This window comes from Pleuronectes platessa, chromosome 10 (assembly GCF_947347685.1).
Source record: "Pleuronectes platessa chromosome 10, fPlePla1.1, whole genome shotgun sequence".
NCBI classification, from domain to species: Eukaryota; Metazoa; Chordata; class Actinopteri; order Pleuronectiformes; family Pleuronectidae; genus Pleuronectes; species Pleuronectes platessa.
The window spans coordinates 8,065,753-8,081,626 of NC_070635.1; the positions used below are offsets into that span (position 1 = coordinate 8,065,753).

At 43.8% G+C, this 15,874-nt stretch overlaps 1 protein-coding gene across 1 annotated transcript in view; it reads left to right on the forward strand.

The window, feature by feature from the left end:
- bcam (basal cell adhesion molecule (Lutheran blood group)) overlaps positions 1 to 15,036 on the forward strand; it is a 49,496-nt gene extending 34,460 nt beyond the window's left edge. The window contains exons 2-16 of the mRNA XM_053433085.1: positions 104 to 231; positions 428 to 644; positions 2,589 to 2,662; positions 2,780 to 2,876; positions 3,173 to 3,355; positions 3,940 to 4,061; positions 4,519 to 4,660; positions 5,217 to 5,332; positions 6,509 to 6,650; positions 7,018 to 7,142; positions 7,913 to 8,054; positions 8,844 to 8,867; positions 11,312 to 11,453; positions 12,099 to 12,198; positions 13,761 to 15,036. Of these exons, the coding sequence (XP_053289060.1) occupies positions 104 to 231; positions 428 to 644; positions 2,589 to 2,662; positions 2,780 to 2,876; positions 3,173 to 3,355; positions 3,940 to 4,061; positions 4,519 to 4,660; positions 5,217 to 5,332; positions 6,509 to 6,650; positions 7,018 to 7,142; positions 7,913 to 8,054; positions 8,844 to 8,867; positions 11,312 to 11,453; positions 12,099 to 12,198; positions 13,761 to 13,766 (1,760 nt within the window). The 3' untranslated portion in view covers positions 13,767 to 15,036. The remainder of the gene's footprint in view (positions 1 to 103; positions 232 to 427; positions 645 to 2,588; positions 2,663 to 2,779; positions 2,877 to 3,172; positions 3,356 to 3,939; positions 4,062 to 4,518; positions 4,661 to 5,216; positions 5,333 to 6,508; positions 6,651 to 7,017; positions 7,143 to 7,912; positions 8,055 to 8,843; positions 8,868 to 11,311; positions 11,454 to 12,098; positions 12,199 to 13,760) is intronic.
- The last annotated feature ends 838 nt before the right edge of the window (positions 15,037 to 15,874 follow it).

The following is a 15,874-nucleotide window of genomic DNA, read 5'->3' on the forward strand; positions in this document are numbered from 1 at the left end:
CCTGACTACAAATTTTAAATTGTATATATATTTTTCTAGAATCTGATTTTTTGACAAATCCCTCTGGTTCTTAATCCCATTTATTCTCTGTGTTTCTCTCCAGTTTGCTGTGCGGCTTTGACCGTGAACGTTACTCCTAAGATGGAGGTGCTGAAAGGAGAAACTGTCAAACTGCCCTGCACGTTCACCGGCGCACCGGCATCAGCCAACACTATCGTCGATTGGTACATGGTAAGTAACGTCTGAGTATTCATTTTAGATAAAATAAATTCTTATCCGAGTGAAGAAAAATGGAAGGCACTTTTGAAAATGGTATTTTTAATCACTTATTTCAGTTTCACTGTCTTTTTCCCCCACCAAAATGATTAATCTTCAACTTCCTCATTTCCCTCTTCCTGCACCTTTTAACCTCCGTCTGCCCGTTCAGGACGACCAGGGAGCCAGGAAGCGCGTGGCTTTCCGTCCCCAGGGTGGCGACGCCAAAATTGACGAGGGCACCCCCCTCACAGGCCGCATCAGCATGGGAGAGGACTTCAGCTTGACCATCACCTCCGCCCAGCCCTCCGACGAGCTCCTCTTCTACTGCCAGGTCATGGCCGGCCCTTCCGGGGTCGCAGATGCCTCCACTATGCTGAAAGTCTTCTGTGAGTCGGCCAGTGCACACACACACACTTTCCCACACACTTGTTGATGTGTGGAGTAACTTGTCACCGTCACCAGGTTTAATGCTTTAATCAGATCTGCGCGTGAGTTCATGCATACTTCGATTTAAAAGCGGCTTAATCTGCCCTAATGCGTGTCATTTATTTAGCTTAGTGCATTTCACACCTACTCAATCTAACGCCATGCAAAACCTCCATATGGAAATATACTATCAATAAGTGTGATCTGTCTCAATCGTCGAAATCTGGAGATACTTATTTTTAATCATTTGTTTTACTCTGTGGAGCTTTTTCCAATGGGGGGGGGGGGGGGGGCGTTACCACTTTCCTTTGATAAGTTCCCCGGAGGTCAATTAACCACAATCTAATCACTTCTGACACAATTGATGAATAGTTCAATCCCACCTGTCATGTCTCATATATCTCACCTTAATAACTGTCCAGATTTATCACCCGGGCTCCGAGGGCTGACCCTGGTGCAGCCGCACCGTGTCCTTGCACCTCCCACTGCAATCCCTTAACTGGCATCAATCATACTTCTTTGCATTTAGTAACCGCACCGAGATGAATAGGAGTCATTTGCATTTTGGATTGGACGGATCAATCACACTAAATGGTGGGTGGGGGGGGGGAATTGCACCGTTCGAATGGCGAAACAACCGTCGCTTCGGTGATGAGCTTACAAGTTAACCATTCATCCATTCAGAGGAAGCTGGAGTTTAAAGCAACCTTGTAAAAATACGCTGTTGAATGTGAGTGTTTAACAATACCTCAGTAAAGAGCTGTCTGACAAGGGGCCTTTTATTTAGATGCACTTTATGCCCAAAGTTGTAAAAAACAAACAGGCTGTCTCACTGACCAGCAATTTTTTCTCTGTGCACATTTGAACACTTGACTCTTTGGGGGATGAATTATAGTGTGCCTGTGCTGCCTTCACTTAATAGGACTGAGTTATGAGGACCCTGAGGGCGTTGAGCTATAGCAGTGATAGCCTGGTTTCTCTCTCTCTCTCTCTCTCTCTGGAGGCTTTACAGTACAGACTGAAACAGTATGTCTACCGAGCCGAAGCACACTTCAACAGAATAAAACCAATCCTGCTTCCACTTCTCCGCCTGCTCTCTCCTGCCGCAACTCTCCGAATGTTCACAATTCTCAAACAACTTATTTATAGACTGACATATTTTTTTGTCATGCTCAGTGTCAGGGTGAAGAAACCTACATTTCAACGTTACCGTTTCCTCACTGTGCGTCTCGATGCTTACATGTGTCTGGTGTGTGAAGAGGAAATGGTTTTAAGCTGCGGTTATGTCCGCAGCCTAAGAAGAAACAGAACTGATTGAGTGCGACAGAGAGAGAAATACCCATCTACTGTTTATTTTTACAAGAAGTCGACAGCTGCAGGCAGTGATAAGATGACCTTGCATGTGGAGAAGTGAGCGAGGGAATAAAGCAGAGAAATGAGAGGGAACCCGTGTGCATGCGATGGGGGGGGGGGGGGGGGGAGGGAGTGTTTTTGTGATCTGACCCTTATCAGCTCATGTGAACCAGGTCACAGTGGAATAATGTGTGGCAGGATATTTACTGCTCGACTTAATTAACAAGGTCGGCAGGCATGTGGGTTGCGCTGCATATATGGAAGTTCAGCGTGTGGTTGTGTGTGTGTGTGTGTGTGTGTGTGTGTGTGTGTGTGTGTGTGTGTGTGTGTGTGTGTGTGTGTGTGTGTGTGTGTGTGTGTGTGTGTGTGTGTGTGTGTGTGTGTGTGTGTGTGTGTGTGTGTGTGTGTGTGTGTGTGTGTGTGTGTGTGTGTGTGTGTGTGTGTGTGTGTGTGTGTGTGTGTGTGTGTGTGTGTGTTTCTCAGGGTTAACGATTAAAGCTTCTCCTCCTCGTAAGTAATAACCAACTTGGCCCTCCCGTTTTCTGTCTCAGGGGCTCCCGAGAAGCCGGTGCTCACGAGGCCGTCGCGTCAGGCCATTTCCGTGGGAGAGACCACCAGCTCTGAGGTGTGTGGGTGGTTTCTGTTTGTTTCCCTGGTCACTGAGTTTGTATAAAGACTGACGATAAACATTTTCTGCCACTTATCTTGTTGTTTTCTCCGCATTTTGTCTCCGTCGCATCAGATTAGCGCATGTGTGACGATGAATGGGCACCCCCAGCCGAGAATCATCTGGTTCAAAGATGGCCAGCCCCTAGCCGAACACAAGGACAGGAAAGAGAGTAAGTGTTCTCTGGCTAATGAACAAAAAACTGTGTCCAAAATCCCCTACTCAGCCACTGACTCCTCCTTCCCAGTATAGGGACTTTGTCATTAATTGTCGTGGGATTATGTTGTACATTTCAAACAATGGGACTGCTCTATAAAATGTCCAACTCAGTATATAGATCACTATATAGTGATTAGTGAGTTTTTTTTGGACACACCTCATATTCTGTACAGTGGAATGGAACCAATCCATTTTTTCCCCATTCGACTGATTACTTGATCATTTGATGTGGTCCCCTCTCTTTGTCAGAGACCTTCATGGTCCCCTCGGTGGTGAAGGAGGCCTCAGGTCTCTACACCATGAAGAGCACCTTGTACATGCAGCCCACCAAGGCCGACAAGGACGCCGTGTTCCAGTGCACCGTGGAGTTCAGCATGCCAGGGGACCAGATCAAACAGAAGAAGTCCGACACCATCTCCATCAACCTCAACTGTGAGTGGAGAGCAACGGGGCGACAGCAGACTTGTTGGGGAGGTTAATGTGTGATGGGGCTCTTCAAGCAGGGTCTTCAATGGGCCTGGGCTATTCCTCCGTAAAGGGTTTTGTGGTGAATTAGTTATTATGAATAAGTCCCTGCTGCTCGCCTGGTAGCATGGGGGATCCCCAAAAATTAAGCTTGAGTCTTTCTTTGAGCCATTGTTTCAAGCAAAACAGACAGAACGATAGATCAGGTAAGAAAATGATTTGAGGATTATCCGTCTGATAAATAATGAAACAATATGTAGTTGCAGCCCTTGAAAAACTGATAGATGATCTTCTGTGTTTGCTTTCAGGTTTTAAATCAGTGGGTGCATATCTCTCATTTTGCTGAACAATGCCGTTTAAAGCAGCCACTGTGGAATTTGATTGTGAGCTAAAGAAGAAAGATGAGCTAAAGAAAGGGGGGGTGCTGGGAAAGTAAAACATCCCTTCAGGAATGCATCGGCCGTCTGTGATTGATGATTTGCAGTATAACAGTGTAAATGTATCCAAAGGAGGAATTTCCACCTGTTCTATGTCTGTTCTTGTCCGTCTAGATCCATCGGAGACAGCGACCTTTTCCCTCGTCAACGCCGATGCAGTCAAAGAGGGCGACACGGTCACCATGAAGTGTGAGACTGACGGAAACCCTCAGCCCGAGTTCGACTTCACCAAAGACGTACGTGTGTATTTCATGTGCACAGAGTTTTCACACAGGAGAGAAACATAATATAGAAATACTGCCATGTATTACAACTTTTTATAAATATTTCCTACCCTCACTCAGTCTTTACAATAGACTGTCGAATAAAGATGGACGACATGTCGTTACCCCTTCCCACTGGGCAAGAATGAAGCCAAAATATATGGGTGCCACCATCTTGTGCTGGTGACTTAATTCGGAGTCGGCCCGGTTGTGATCCTGGTGTGAATCCTGGTTGACAATTATTTAGATTTGTTTTAATTTGTTTTGATCCGTCTGCTGACAAAGATAGCCCAGGGTTTATTATCCAAACTACAGCCAGCAGATGTTTTGGCTTCACTTTTGGGGGCTGTCATGTCGTCCATCTTTGTTTACGCTCATTGGTCTTTATCCATCACGCTTCCTACTATAATACCTGTGCGTCCACATGCAGGGAGAGGTCATCAGCGGTCAGGCCGGACTCCTGATGCTGAAATCCGTCAAGCGCACAGACTCCGGTTTGTACAAGTGCTCAGCCATAGATTTCGACAACATGGATGCTGACCTGAGTGGAACAATCAACCTCAATGTCCACTGTGAGTGAGCCAAAGACACACACACAAACACACACACACACACACACACACACACAGAGCTACTATCTGAACAAACAGATAAACTGTTTACCTCCTGTTTGTGAGGTTTAGCCGCCGCAGTGAAGCCGTTCTTTTCCATCAGTAAGTCATAGAATTAAAAGGGTTAGAGGAGAATGAGCTTTAATGGAATCCTTTCAGCCGACCGATATCCAATTCAATTTTTCACAGTTGATCTGCTATTTTAATGTTATCCCAACTACACTACCTAATTTGATCTTATCGCACACATTAAGTGCCGATAGCCCAGAAATAGCATTGAAGAGGCTTAACTTAGGCTTCGAAATGGGCTTAACTCCAGAGTAAGTACATTAGCTTTGTAAAAATCTAATATTCTGCTTAGTATGGTCATACTAAGAACCTTATTACATGGTCGTTTAAACGATGTGAAGCTTGTTTCATTTCAAGTGGCACTTCTTTAACTGTTTAATATATATAGATGAGTTTTGTGTGTCCCTGGCACCCGTCCCTCATTTGCTTTTCATTTTGTCCGCGTCAGACATTGACCCCGTGAACGTGATCCCTGTCGAGCCTCAAGTCGTCAAGCTCGGAGACAACGTGGAATGGCAGTGCAAGACCAAGGCCTCCGCCGCGCACACTGTTCAGTGGAAAAAGGTGAGTTCACTTTCCCGTCACCTTCATAGAAATAAAATGTATTTATGCAGAACTTCCCTCTTCGACATATTGCCAGATTCTTCCTTGGGCTTTGTTTTTTTCAACATTTTTTAGAACGGTTTAGCTTTGTAGCAGCCACGATTGCAGTTCCCTTCTGCAGTGGTCAAATACCACATTTCTAAACTGTGATACAGAGCTTCACTGTATACGCAGCTGCTCCTCAGCCCTGGAGCCTGCAGGTCTGAAGCAGGGCTCCCTTTACCGACACTTGTGGCCCCTCCACACTGGCTGTATTGTATCGTATCCAGTTGCAGCAACTGGAGAGGAGACACTGGAGTTTGCTCAATGTTGCGAATGAGAAAAAAAAAAAAAAAAGCCACACATGGTGCCTGTCAGTATATAAGTGTGAATCCAAACCCCTGTGGGAGACATCAAGGGGGAAATGTGTTTTTATATTTTAACTTTTTTACAGTAACCTCATCTCTTTTGACTTTACACATTTAAAACTGTTTATGAGTTGTTCTTTCTGGAGGAACGACGGCCAGTATGAAAAACTATTTGGATTTTAGCGTATTCTCTGTGAAGCAGTTGATGGTAACAAGAAGCTCCCACTCGTCTCGTTTCAGGGACAAACTATGCACAACATGTCATATCCTCAATTTATTTTTTTTAACTTATCAGGGAGCAGAAGATGTATTTACTCTTTCAGTCTATTTGAAGCAACCCTGTACATTCTGTTTCTGTAAAACCACAAATCAGTCTGATACCGTTGGTATTTTGGGGTTTTCATTCCTGCTCCTCCATCTGTTTTGTGCACAGTGTTCCTGCAGTGTCAGGCTTGTTGTTGTTACCTGTCTGTCTATTGTTGTGTCTACGGGGTGCCATGAAAATGGTTTTGTGGGTAAAGAAGGTGTTTGTTCTTCGAAAGAAAGATTCCTCTCAAGGGAATTGCAAGAGACAGGCTCATCATGGAGGACTCGACTTGGATGTGTAATCAGCACATTGTGGAGTGTGGAGGTTTTTCCTCTGCTTTCCCAGCATAGCAGCGTGCCTACCAACTAGATATTCACAAAGCAGATCTGGCTCTCATATTCACGCACACACACACACACACAGAGGATAAAGAGGAGTGTGGAGTCCAGTTGGTTTTAATCCTGGATCTTTGTGTTCCTCCAGGGTGCTGATGTGCTCTCTCAGGATGGCACTCTGTCAATACAAGATGTTTCCTATGATAAAGCTGGACAGTACATGTGTGTTGGAGCTGTGCCCTCTGTGCCAGGACTGACAGCGGAGTATAGTGTCAACCTCACCGTCAAAGGTAACACACACACACACACACACACAGAGAATTGCACTGTTTTTTAGCAATAACCATCTGTTTCAGGGACAGTGTCACACAAACTTGATGCAGCTTACTTTAACTGTGTCGGGTTCAGACACAAATAAATAGAATGTCAGTCAGGTTCGGGTGGAGATCTTTTAGTTTTCTCTTTTTCTTTTCTAAATCACACTCACATAGTCTAATGACAGTGTTAGGGCGTGCAGAGTATTGTTTTAGTCAGAGGAAGGAAGTTGTATAGTGGGTGGAAGCATGTGAGAGATGGATGCATTTAGAGGTTTGGCTGCACTATTTATAAAAAAACGTTCCAATTGTTCACCCCTGTGCTGTTTCCCTCCCTCCCCAGGAAAGCCGATGATCGAGACTCCCGCTGCAGGAGAGGTGGTGAAAGAAGGAGACATGGTGTCTCTGAAGTGCTCGGCCTACGGCTACCCAGCCCCTCAGTTCACCTGGAAGCCCTCAGGAAAGGAGGTACGAGTGTGAAAACAAAGGCGAGGCCAGCCGAGACAAAGATGCCCCTTTCCTCCTGTACAGTTTATAAGAAGCACTTAGTCAATAAGAGCCGTTGATGCTCTCCTGGAGGGTAGTGTACAGCCTGTGGAGGGGAAAATGTGTGTCAAACAAACAGGGCTATTAGCAGTGGTGTTTCCATTTGGGTCAAGATGTGAAGTTTGAGGCATGATTCATTTTTCATAGCATCTTAAGATCTTCTTCTTGAAAAAAAACGGCACGTCAAACTTCAAACGCATGGAAAAAGGAGAGAGAGAGAGAGAGAGAGAGAGAGAGCTTGTGGGGCTGTAATATTTTATACTTATATTTCATATTGATGCGATACAGTTCATATTCAGCGGCTTTTAAGAAATTTATAGAGGGAATATTGTTTCATAACTTAAATATTATATCATTTAAAGTGAAGAAAATTTGATAAGAAATTAATGATCCTGTCAAATTGGATGGTTTCAGAAGCAAATCGTGATGTTCACTTTGTATGATCAAAGATGGAGCTACCTAAACTTGTGTGAATGAGAATAAAACGTAAGAAGAATTGAACAAAGAGTGAGTGTGCACAATGAAAGGGACCAAAGAATGAGTGAGTGCCAAATGCAACAGGAAAAGAAGCCACAAAGTTAAAATGCATTTGCTAAGAAGTGATGGATGAACTTCAAAAATAAAATAAATGTCTTCTCTTTGTCTTATCTTCTCTATCTCTCCTCCCTCCCCCCCCCCCTCGCCCCTGCCAGTCTGTGTCAGTGGAAGGAAACAAGGTGGTGAGCACCGTGACCCTGCAAACCACAGCCGAGATCCTGAAGGCCGGGGTGACCTGCGAGGTCACCAACGAGCACGGAGCTGATAGCAAGTCCTTCCCGGTATCTCTTAAACGAGGTCAGTGTCAGGACGCGCCGGCAGCGATGATGCTGCTGCGTCTACGTCTTCTTCAAAGGAATTTCAGATTACCTCATCCAGGGAGGCTTTGTTTTCATCCACGTTTGTTTGCCTGTTCTTTAGTGGCATTAATCAAAAACTACTGGATGAATTACCAGGAAAATAGATTGAAGAATGTCGCCTGAGTTGAGGAAGAGCCCATGAAATGTTGGTCTGAATCAAACTGATCTTCTCTAGTCCTGATGACCACTCAGCACTTTGCAGTATAGTGTGTTTGCAACTCACACACACACACACACACAAACACACACACATTCATACAGTGAATCTATGGATTGCACTATTTCTACGAGTAATATAAAATAACACACAATCTACACTTCCAATTCCTGGATTGGGTTCTTCCTCGGCCCATGTCTCACCCTTCCACCAAGTTTCAAGAAGATTGGTTGTGTCGTTTTTGCGTGATCCTGCTGACAGACACACAAACTGCAATGAAAACATAACCTCCTTTGGCGGAAGTAATTATCGTACGATGTAACTGATTTTTTCTTTCTGCTTAAACTGGAGGTTTCTAGTCATAAACACCAGTGACTTTCAAATGTGAATGGTTCAATAATCTGTTTTTACAAATCTGTTTTTGAACTAGACTAAACTAAGACTTGAAAAATAACTTTAAATGCAAAAACGTATTGAATTTCAAATCACTGCCGCTGTCTTTTGCTCTTGTAGCAGATCCATTACCTGCAACCTGAACCCTTCCTTATTTTTCTTGTCTCCTTTTTGCAGCAATTGACAACTCAGCCGACAGAGGTAGCGCCTTCTCCCTCCTCCTCCTCTCCTCCCTCCTTTTCTCAGGAATCTTTGTTGTACAGACCCTGTAATTTAGCAATACCCCCCCTCCACCCATCTCCTCTTGCCCCTGCCTTTCCATCTCACACGCACACACACTAGTACACACAAACACACACACACAAACCCTCACACACACCTTTCCTCCTCTGTACTGTAATCTTGTATATTTGCCCTCTTGCTACCGAACACTGTGGATATTGTATATTGTTATTCTTCTTCTCTCGTCACCTTTGTATGATGTCTGTCCTATATCTTGTGGATGCTACTACACTTTTTGTGGCCCCTAGGGGACAATAAAGGATTCTATTCTATTCTATTCCTTCCTTTCCTCTCTTTGTTCGTTCACTGTGTCTCCTTCGTGGTCTTCTTTCCGACTTTGTCCTCCTGTTTCTGGCTTCTCCCCTCTTCGTCGTTTCTCTACTCGTCCGGGTGCTGTGTGTAGGATTGTGTTCTAACCTTATCTTCTGTGTGCGTTACCCCCGTGGTGTGTCGAGTGTTTGTTGCTTTGCTTTGCTACGCGACTGAGAAACTCTCTTTCTTTCAAAGTGCTGCTCTCTGGAAACCCTGTGCTTACCTCAGGTGTGTACTGCTAACCCTACTGCTAACCATGTATATGCTGTACGTCTACAACTCTTTAAGTCACCGTGTGTGTATTGATGTCTGTGTGCGCACAAGCACAGGTTAGTAAATTTGTGTCTACAAGAGCTGATGTGTTTTTGTATGCAAACTTGTATTACTGTTGTGAGGACTGATTCTAAACTAGGACTTTAGGGGGAGAAGGAAGGTTCTGGTGTCAGAAAACAAAACTTAAAGTTTGACAAATATTTTCAATGATTTTACCCTTTTAATAACAAGACAATTAAAAACCCCTGAATTAAAAGAAGAGAAATTTTAGAATTTAAAATTACTATTAATTCCCAAAATAATGCCTGGCTGAATAATACAAAATTATAGTCCAGGAAATCGTCAGCTCAACAGGCGTCTCCTATACTATGATACAGATACATACAATCAGGTCTGCAATTGACCCAAATTTTCCTTTTTCTTTAATTGAATGCTTAACAACGAGGCTGAAATGTATAAACTAAATATGTCCAATCGATCAGATCTGTCCCATAATTATTTGCTAAAGGAATTTGGGTTCAGTGAAGAGTTAATGGGCCCCAAAAGGACGACAAAAGCAAAACCTTGTGTTTGAGCTGTTCTGATATGAAAGAAATTATCAAAGTGGAGGCAAAGAATCTTCCCTCAACTTCACATGATGATCTTTTGTAAAGGAGGAGACATCAGAGCGCAGTGGCAAGTTTCTACCACAGCCACCAATCACAGTTCAGAGCTTTTGTGGCCTTTTTTTCAATTGACCTAAGTCATGGTTAAGTTAGAATAACCACCAGGAGAGACAGAAAAAAAGAGGTCGAGGAATTTAGAGCAATAATTTGACATTTCCCCGGGTTCGCCAGGCAACCAGCTGAGACTCCAGGAAGTCTCCTCCATCACATAAACCTTGTGACACTACTTAACAAATGATTTATAGTGTTTAAAGGATGAACTTTTGAGGTGACGGTGTAGTTTTTACCTTCAGATGTTACCCGACTGTCAAGATAATCCAACCATCCCCAGGCTCCAGCCACATTCTATATCGGATGTATTAATATTATAATTTATCACACCCTTTTAAGAAAGCAACTTGGCATATTTCCCCAAATGCCAAACCATTATTTTAAGGACTCTATCCAGGCAGAAACACTTAGTATCCCTAATGGCCCTGGTATAAATCTGTATTAATGGATAATGGCCTTTAAAAGTTAGAGTTTATGCAGCAACATCAGTTTTGAGGGGAGAGTCATGTCCTCACAAGTGTAGTGATACAAGTATATGTGGATGGGTGAGTATGTTCAGTGTTTTCTGGCTCTGGTCAGCTGTCTAGTTTTACCTGTGAGTGTACAGGCCCTTGTACTGGGGTCCCATCACATTTCAGTCAGTCCATTCAAAAGTTAAACTAACCCCACATCCCACTCCCCCTTTCCCCACTTCTTTTCCTCTCCAACCAATCTCCCACCCACCCCTCCATCCATCCATCGCCTGGACCCCACCCGTCTCCTCCTCTCCATCCTCCCGTCACCCCATCTCTCCTGAAATCATTACCCTCCTTTCCCCTCTCTCTTTTCTACCCCACGAATCAAAACACCCCTTTTCCCTCCACCCGCCATGATGCCCCTCTCCCTACCACTGCCCCCTTCAAAATCAAACGCACCCTCCTCCCACTCTTCCCCCCCTGCGATCGATCCCTCCCTTCCCCTCCTCATTGCCTCCTCTGTCCTCCCTCAACTATTCCACCAACCCTCCACCCCCACCATCTTCCCCTCCACCCCTCCCTCCATGCGTCCCTTGCGGCCCTGTAGCTGACAAGCAGCAGGGAGGCTCCAGCGGGGTGGTGATAACCGTGGTGGTGTGTGTTCTGCTGCTCCTGCTGCTGGTGGCCCTCATCTACTTCCTGAACAAGAAGCGCAAGTTGCCCTGCAGCAAGAAGGACAAGAAGGAAGTGTGAGTACAGAGCGCCGGGGAAGTTAAGATGGGCAGAAAGGAGCAATGGTGTCTGGGATTGTGAAAGTAATGAACTGTATTTAGGTGGAGCTTTTCTCCTCTAGTGATCCACTCAAAGTGCTTTAAATACAAGCCATATTCTGATAAGTGCTGATAATGAAAAATATCAGCATGAAGAAGAATCCACTAAATCTAATCATGACAAAACTCAATCGTTTCCAGTTTTAGAATGTTTGTGTTTTTAGATCAGTATCCAGGGTGGTGCAGGGCGTGGAGTTGAAAGGCTCTATCAGTAAATAATCCTCAAAGAGACATCGCCTCGGACGTTTGTCCTCACATCTGTCTCTGTAGTCAGATAAATAGCTGGAAAAACAGTTTGATCTCAGTTTTGATTTTGATTGAGTTTGTGTTTAAACTCAAAGACAAAGCAAAAGAAAATCTTTCTTCAAACCAAGCAATGTTTTTTTTACAGGCAATGGGTGTAGAGTGTAAACAACATTTTGAGATGGATGTTGGATAAAGCAGACCAATATTATTTTATGTGAACAACGCTGTGCCGAGTTTAGACCAGTGGTCACCAGCCTTCAATCAGGTTGTACAAGGAGAATATAGTTCAACACACTCATTGTTTTTTCCTCTCTGCAGGGCCAGTGGAGAAGTGAACAACGACATCGTAGTTGAGATGAAGACGGACAAGGCCAATGAAGAGGCCGGTCTCCTCAACAAGAGGCCGTCCCCAGAACAGGTCAGGACAAAGGGCACGGGAAGAGATTAAGGGCTGGTGGGTCATGAGCCGGAACTTGAGGTCTCACAATGTTTAACCGTGGGGCCGTCGTGGTGCAGGGGTCAGCGTTGTCTCATCAGAGCAAGGAGGCAGTCCAAAAGAATGCATGTTAGGTTAATTGAAGACATGTCCGAGATTTGAATGTGATGTTTCAGACATGCGAGGGACTCCAGAGGACTTCCTGAAATTTCCTGGAGGGGCTGTATGGGAGTTCCAGAGTTTGTGTCTGAAACTCACTTATGTCGGCCTTTGGATTCGTAGTGTTCCATGGTTTTTCTTATTCCTACATTTCTCATAAAAGAAGTTTCCATTTAGGTCCTTTATTCATTTAGTGGCAGTTTGTGGTCAAACCTGTGAAATGCAGACTCTTTTCAGAGAAGATAAAGAGGAAGTTAAACCTGTAGTGGGATTTAATCTTAAAGGGGATAAGGTCAACGTGGCTAGTTGGCTGGAGTAAATCTTATCTATCTGGAGAGCGTTCAGCTGAGTATGTCCTTGTAAACGTAAACTTTCCCACTAAGCCTTCACAGCAGGATCAGTTTGAACACAAGCTTTATAGTCAGTAAATATCTTCTGACACATCAGTCACGCTGACTGAGTTTCAACAGTTGTGGTTCAAAGACAGTGGTTTTTTTCAGAAACTCGTCGCTGCGGCTCCGATGATGGAGGCTGACAGCTGTACGCAGTCGTCTGAAAATGCCGTCATGAGTGTAAATCACTTCATCCTGAAATTTATGGTAGTGGCATGTTTGACGTGCATGTGAAAGCCCTTTTAGGAGAGCTTTGTTTTATGGGACGTTTGAAAGTGCTGACAGCAAACTGCGCAATGCTGCAGCACTGCAAGAAGACGGCAGACACACTTTGGCTTTATATTTAAAATGGATACAACAGGAGGATGAAAAAGTCTTTTCAAATTCTATCAAGTGATGTTTATTTGTAGAGACGCCAAATAAGAACATTAGTCTGGGAGCTGTCCACTGAAAAACCAAGCCACAGACAGATTCAGTTCAGTCTGAAATAACATTAAGCTCAATAACTGCATATGAGCAAATACAGATCATTTTACAAAAATCGTTTGTCCTCTCTCGTTCCCTGGCACCTCTCAACTGTCAAATAAAATAAATAGTGATCGACCTATCTATCCATCTATCCATCTATCCATCTATCTATCTATTTATCTATCCATCAATCCATCCATCCATCCTTCTATCTATCTATCTATCTATCTATCTATCTATCTATCTATCTATCTCTCTATCCATCTATCCATCTATCCATCTATCCATCTATCCATCTATCCATCTATCCATCTATCTATCCATCTATCCATCTATCCATCTAAGGTAATTTTCTTGATGCTGCTGAAATCTTAATGCAAAAAAAGTCTATACTTTGTTTGAGCCACTTTTTTTACCAAGATAAATACCAGAAAGTCATAAATACAGTGTTATTTATCATAAAGAACTAATGTTTGTACATTGGTGGTAATTATCTTGTTATTTTTGTGTTTTTCTCTCTGACAGTGTTGAACTGCGTGGAGGAAAACAACCGGCAGAGGGATGAAGGGAAGGAGGATAACTGTTATGAAGACAACAGGGCCAATTTTTTATTCACTATACTAGAGGAGTACTGAGAGGAGGGGACACAAGGGGACACGAGGTGGAGCCTGGACGTGGGTTTGTTCTGGGGACATCGGGAGGCTTAGCAGGTCTGGCATCAGTCATGCTTGTTTCATAACCTGGGGTAGACCTGCTGGGTGGAGTTACAACCCCAATTCCTTTTTCTTTTTTTTTTTTTAAAGATCGACTTTCTTCAGCTCCACCCATCTGAGCTACCACAGGTTCAAGACTCATAATCACTGGATGACTTCACTTTCATAGCTTTTTTGTTTTTATTATTTTCATCTAACTCCTTCAATCACATCTTTGACTCCACTGCAGAGTAGAGCTGAACAGTACAAACACGGCGGCACAATCGTTCTTATCTACCCAAAATTAAACAGAAAATGCCATTAAGCCACCGTGTGTGTATGTGTGTGTGTTTTAATCGGAAGTGTGTGTTTGCTTGTTTGCAACACAGAGCGTCTACTCTGCTTTGGAGTCTGCACTTAAACGATCTGCTCTCTGCCGGGTGTATCACAGGCTGTCGCTCTGCTTCATCCACCCCAGTAACAAGTGACGATTTATGCTCACAACCATTTAATCCCTAAACACACGCCTGTAACCATTTCCGCTCAAAGAAGCTCCGCGTTTGCTTCAGTGCTGTTTCTTTAATTGCATCCCCCCCCCACTCTCCCTAATTAGTTTCCAGTAGAAACTCCTCGCTCTAGAATTGCTTGTTTTTTCCAATCCAGCTAAAAAAAAGCCACTGAAACAAGAAAAGCTAATAGGTTGTACAAATTTGTTCTTCCCATTTCCAGTGTGCTTGTACATTATGTTAGTGCACCACTCGTTTGCTTTGTTTTTTTTACTTTGCTCTCCTGTTTTTTTGTTTTTTTTGTGGATTCAAATGCTGACCGTGCACGATGTGGAGCTCAGAAAGCATCTGTGGTTATTAAGCCGCCGCCCTAGCACCGTAATTGCTGTAATTTCTTCCCAAAGCCTTTTGCAGCCTCCCCGAATGAAAGCGTTTCTCACGAGCGGCGTCTCCGCTCAGAGAATCAAATTATCCTCGACTTTCGCTGTAAAATTGGTGGAATTATGGTGGAAATGGTCGACGGGGCTCAAATAAGAGGCCTGCTGAGCTTGTGTGTGTGTGTTTTGTTTTTCTAACGACAGCCCAGCAGAGCCTCCGGGGGGGGGGGGGGGGGGGGGGGGGGGGGGGGGGGGGGGGGGGTAGTGCAGTAGTCACAGATTCACCTGTTTGGAGAAATCAACGGCATACGTTCACTCGTTCACTTCACGGTTTAATACATTCTGGGAGGGGAGGGGGGGAGGGGGGAGGGAGGGATGGGGTTACAGCCCTTTGCTGGAATATGTGGTTCACCGTTTTTATTTTTTACCAAATGAAAGAGTTCTTGAGTGTCACGGCAGGAGTGTGTGTCTGTGTTTTAAGTTTGAAATCCTGGCGTCTCTGTTCCTCCTCTACACTGGTCACAGGCCCGAGAGGTCTGATAGCGAGTTGATGTGCCCTTTTACTTTGTTGTACACTGGAACCAATGGCCTTGATTTTTTTACTTTTTCTAAAAAGGTCACCTCAAACCACTATCTGCTCCCAAAAGGCCTTTTCTTTTAAAATCAATGTCTGTCTACTGATCTTGCCATATTGACTGTTAGCTAACCTGTGATGGCAGGCGAGATAGATACGTTAGTGTGGAGCATTCTTCTTTTGATTTTAATGTTTTATACAAAAATAATATTGTGGTACGCAAGTTTTTCTTTTTTTTTAAAGGGGATTCTTCATTTTGCGACTACTGAGCTTTCATTTCTCCCACGATTTCCCGCTCACTGAGAGAAGAGACATGTTTTTTTTATTTTATATTTAGGATTCTTTATGAGACATTCTCAGTGCTTTACTTCTCTCGCTGTACTGTATACTGTATATTTTGTGGTACACTGTTTTGACCTCTGTGGTGTGTTGATGTATCTTTTTGTTTTGTTCCAACTGTGTAAAATTTATAATGAAAAAAAAAACTCAA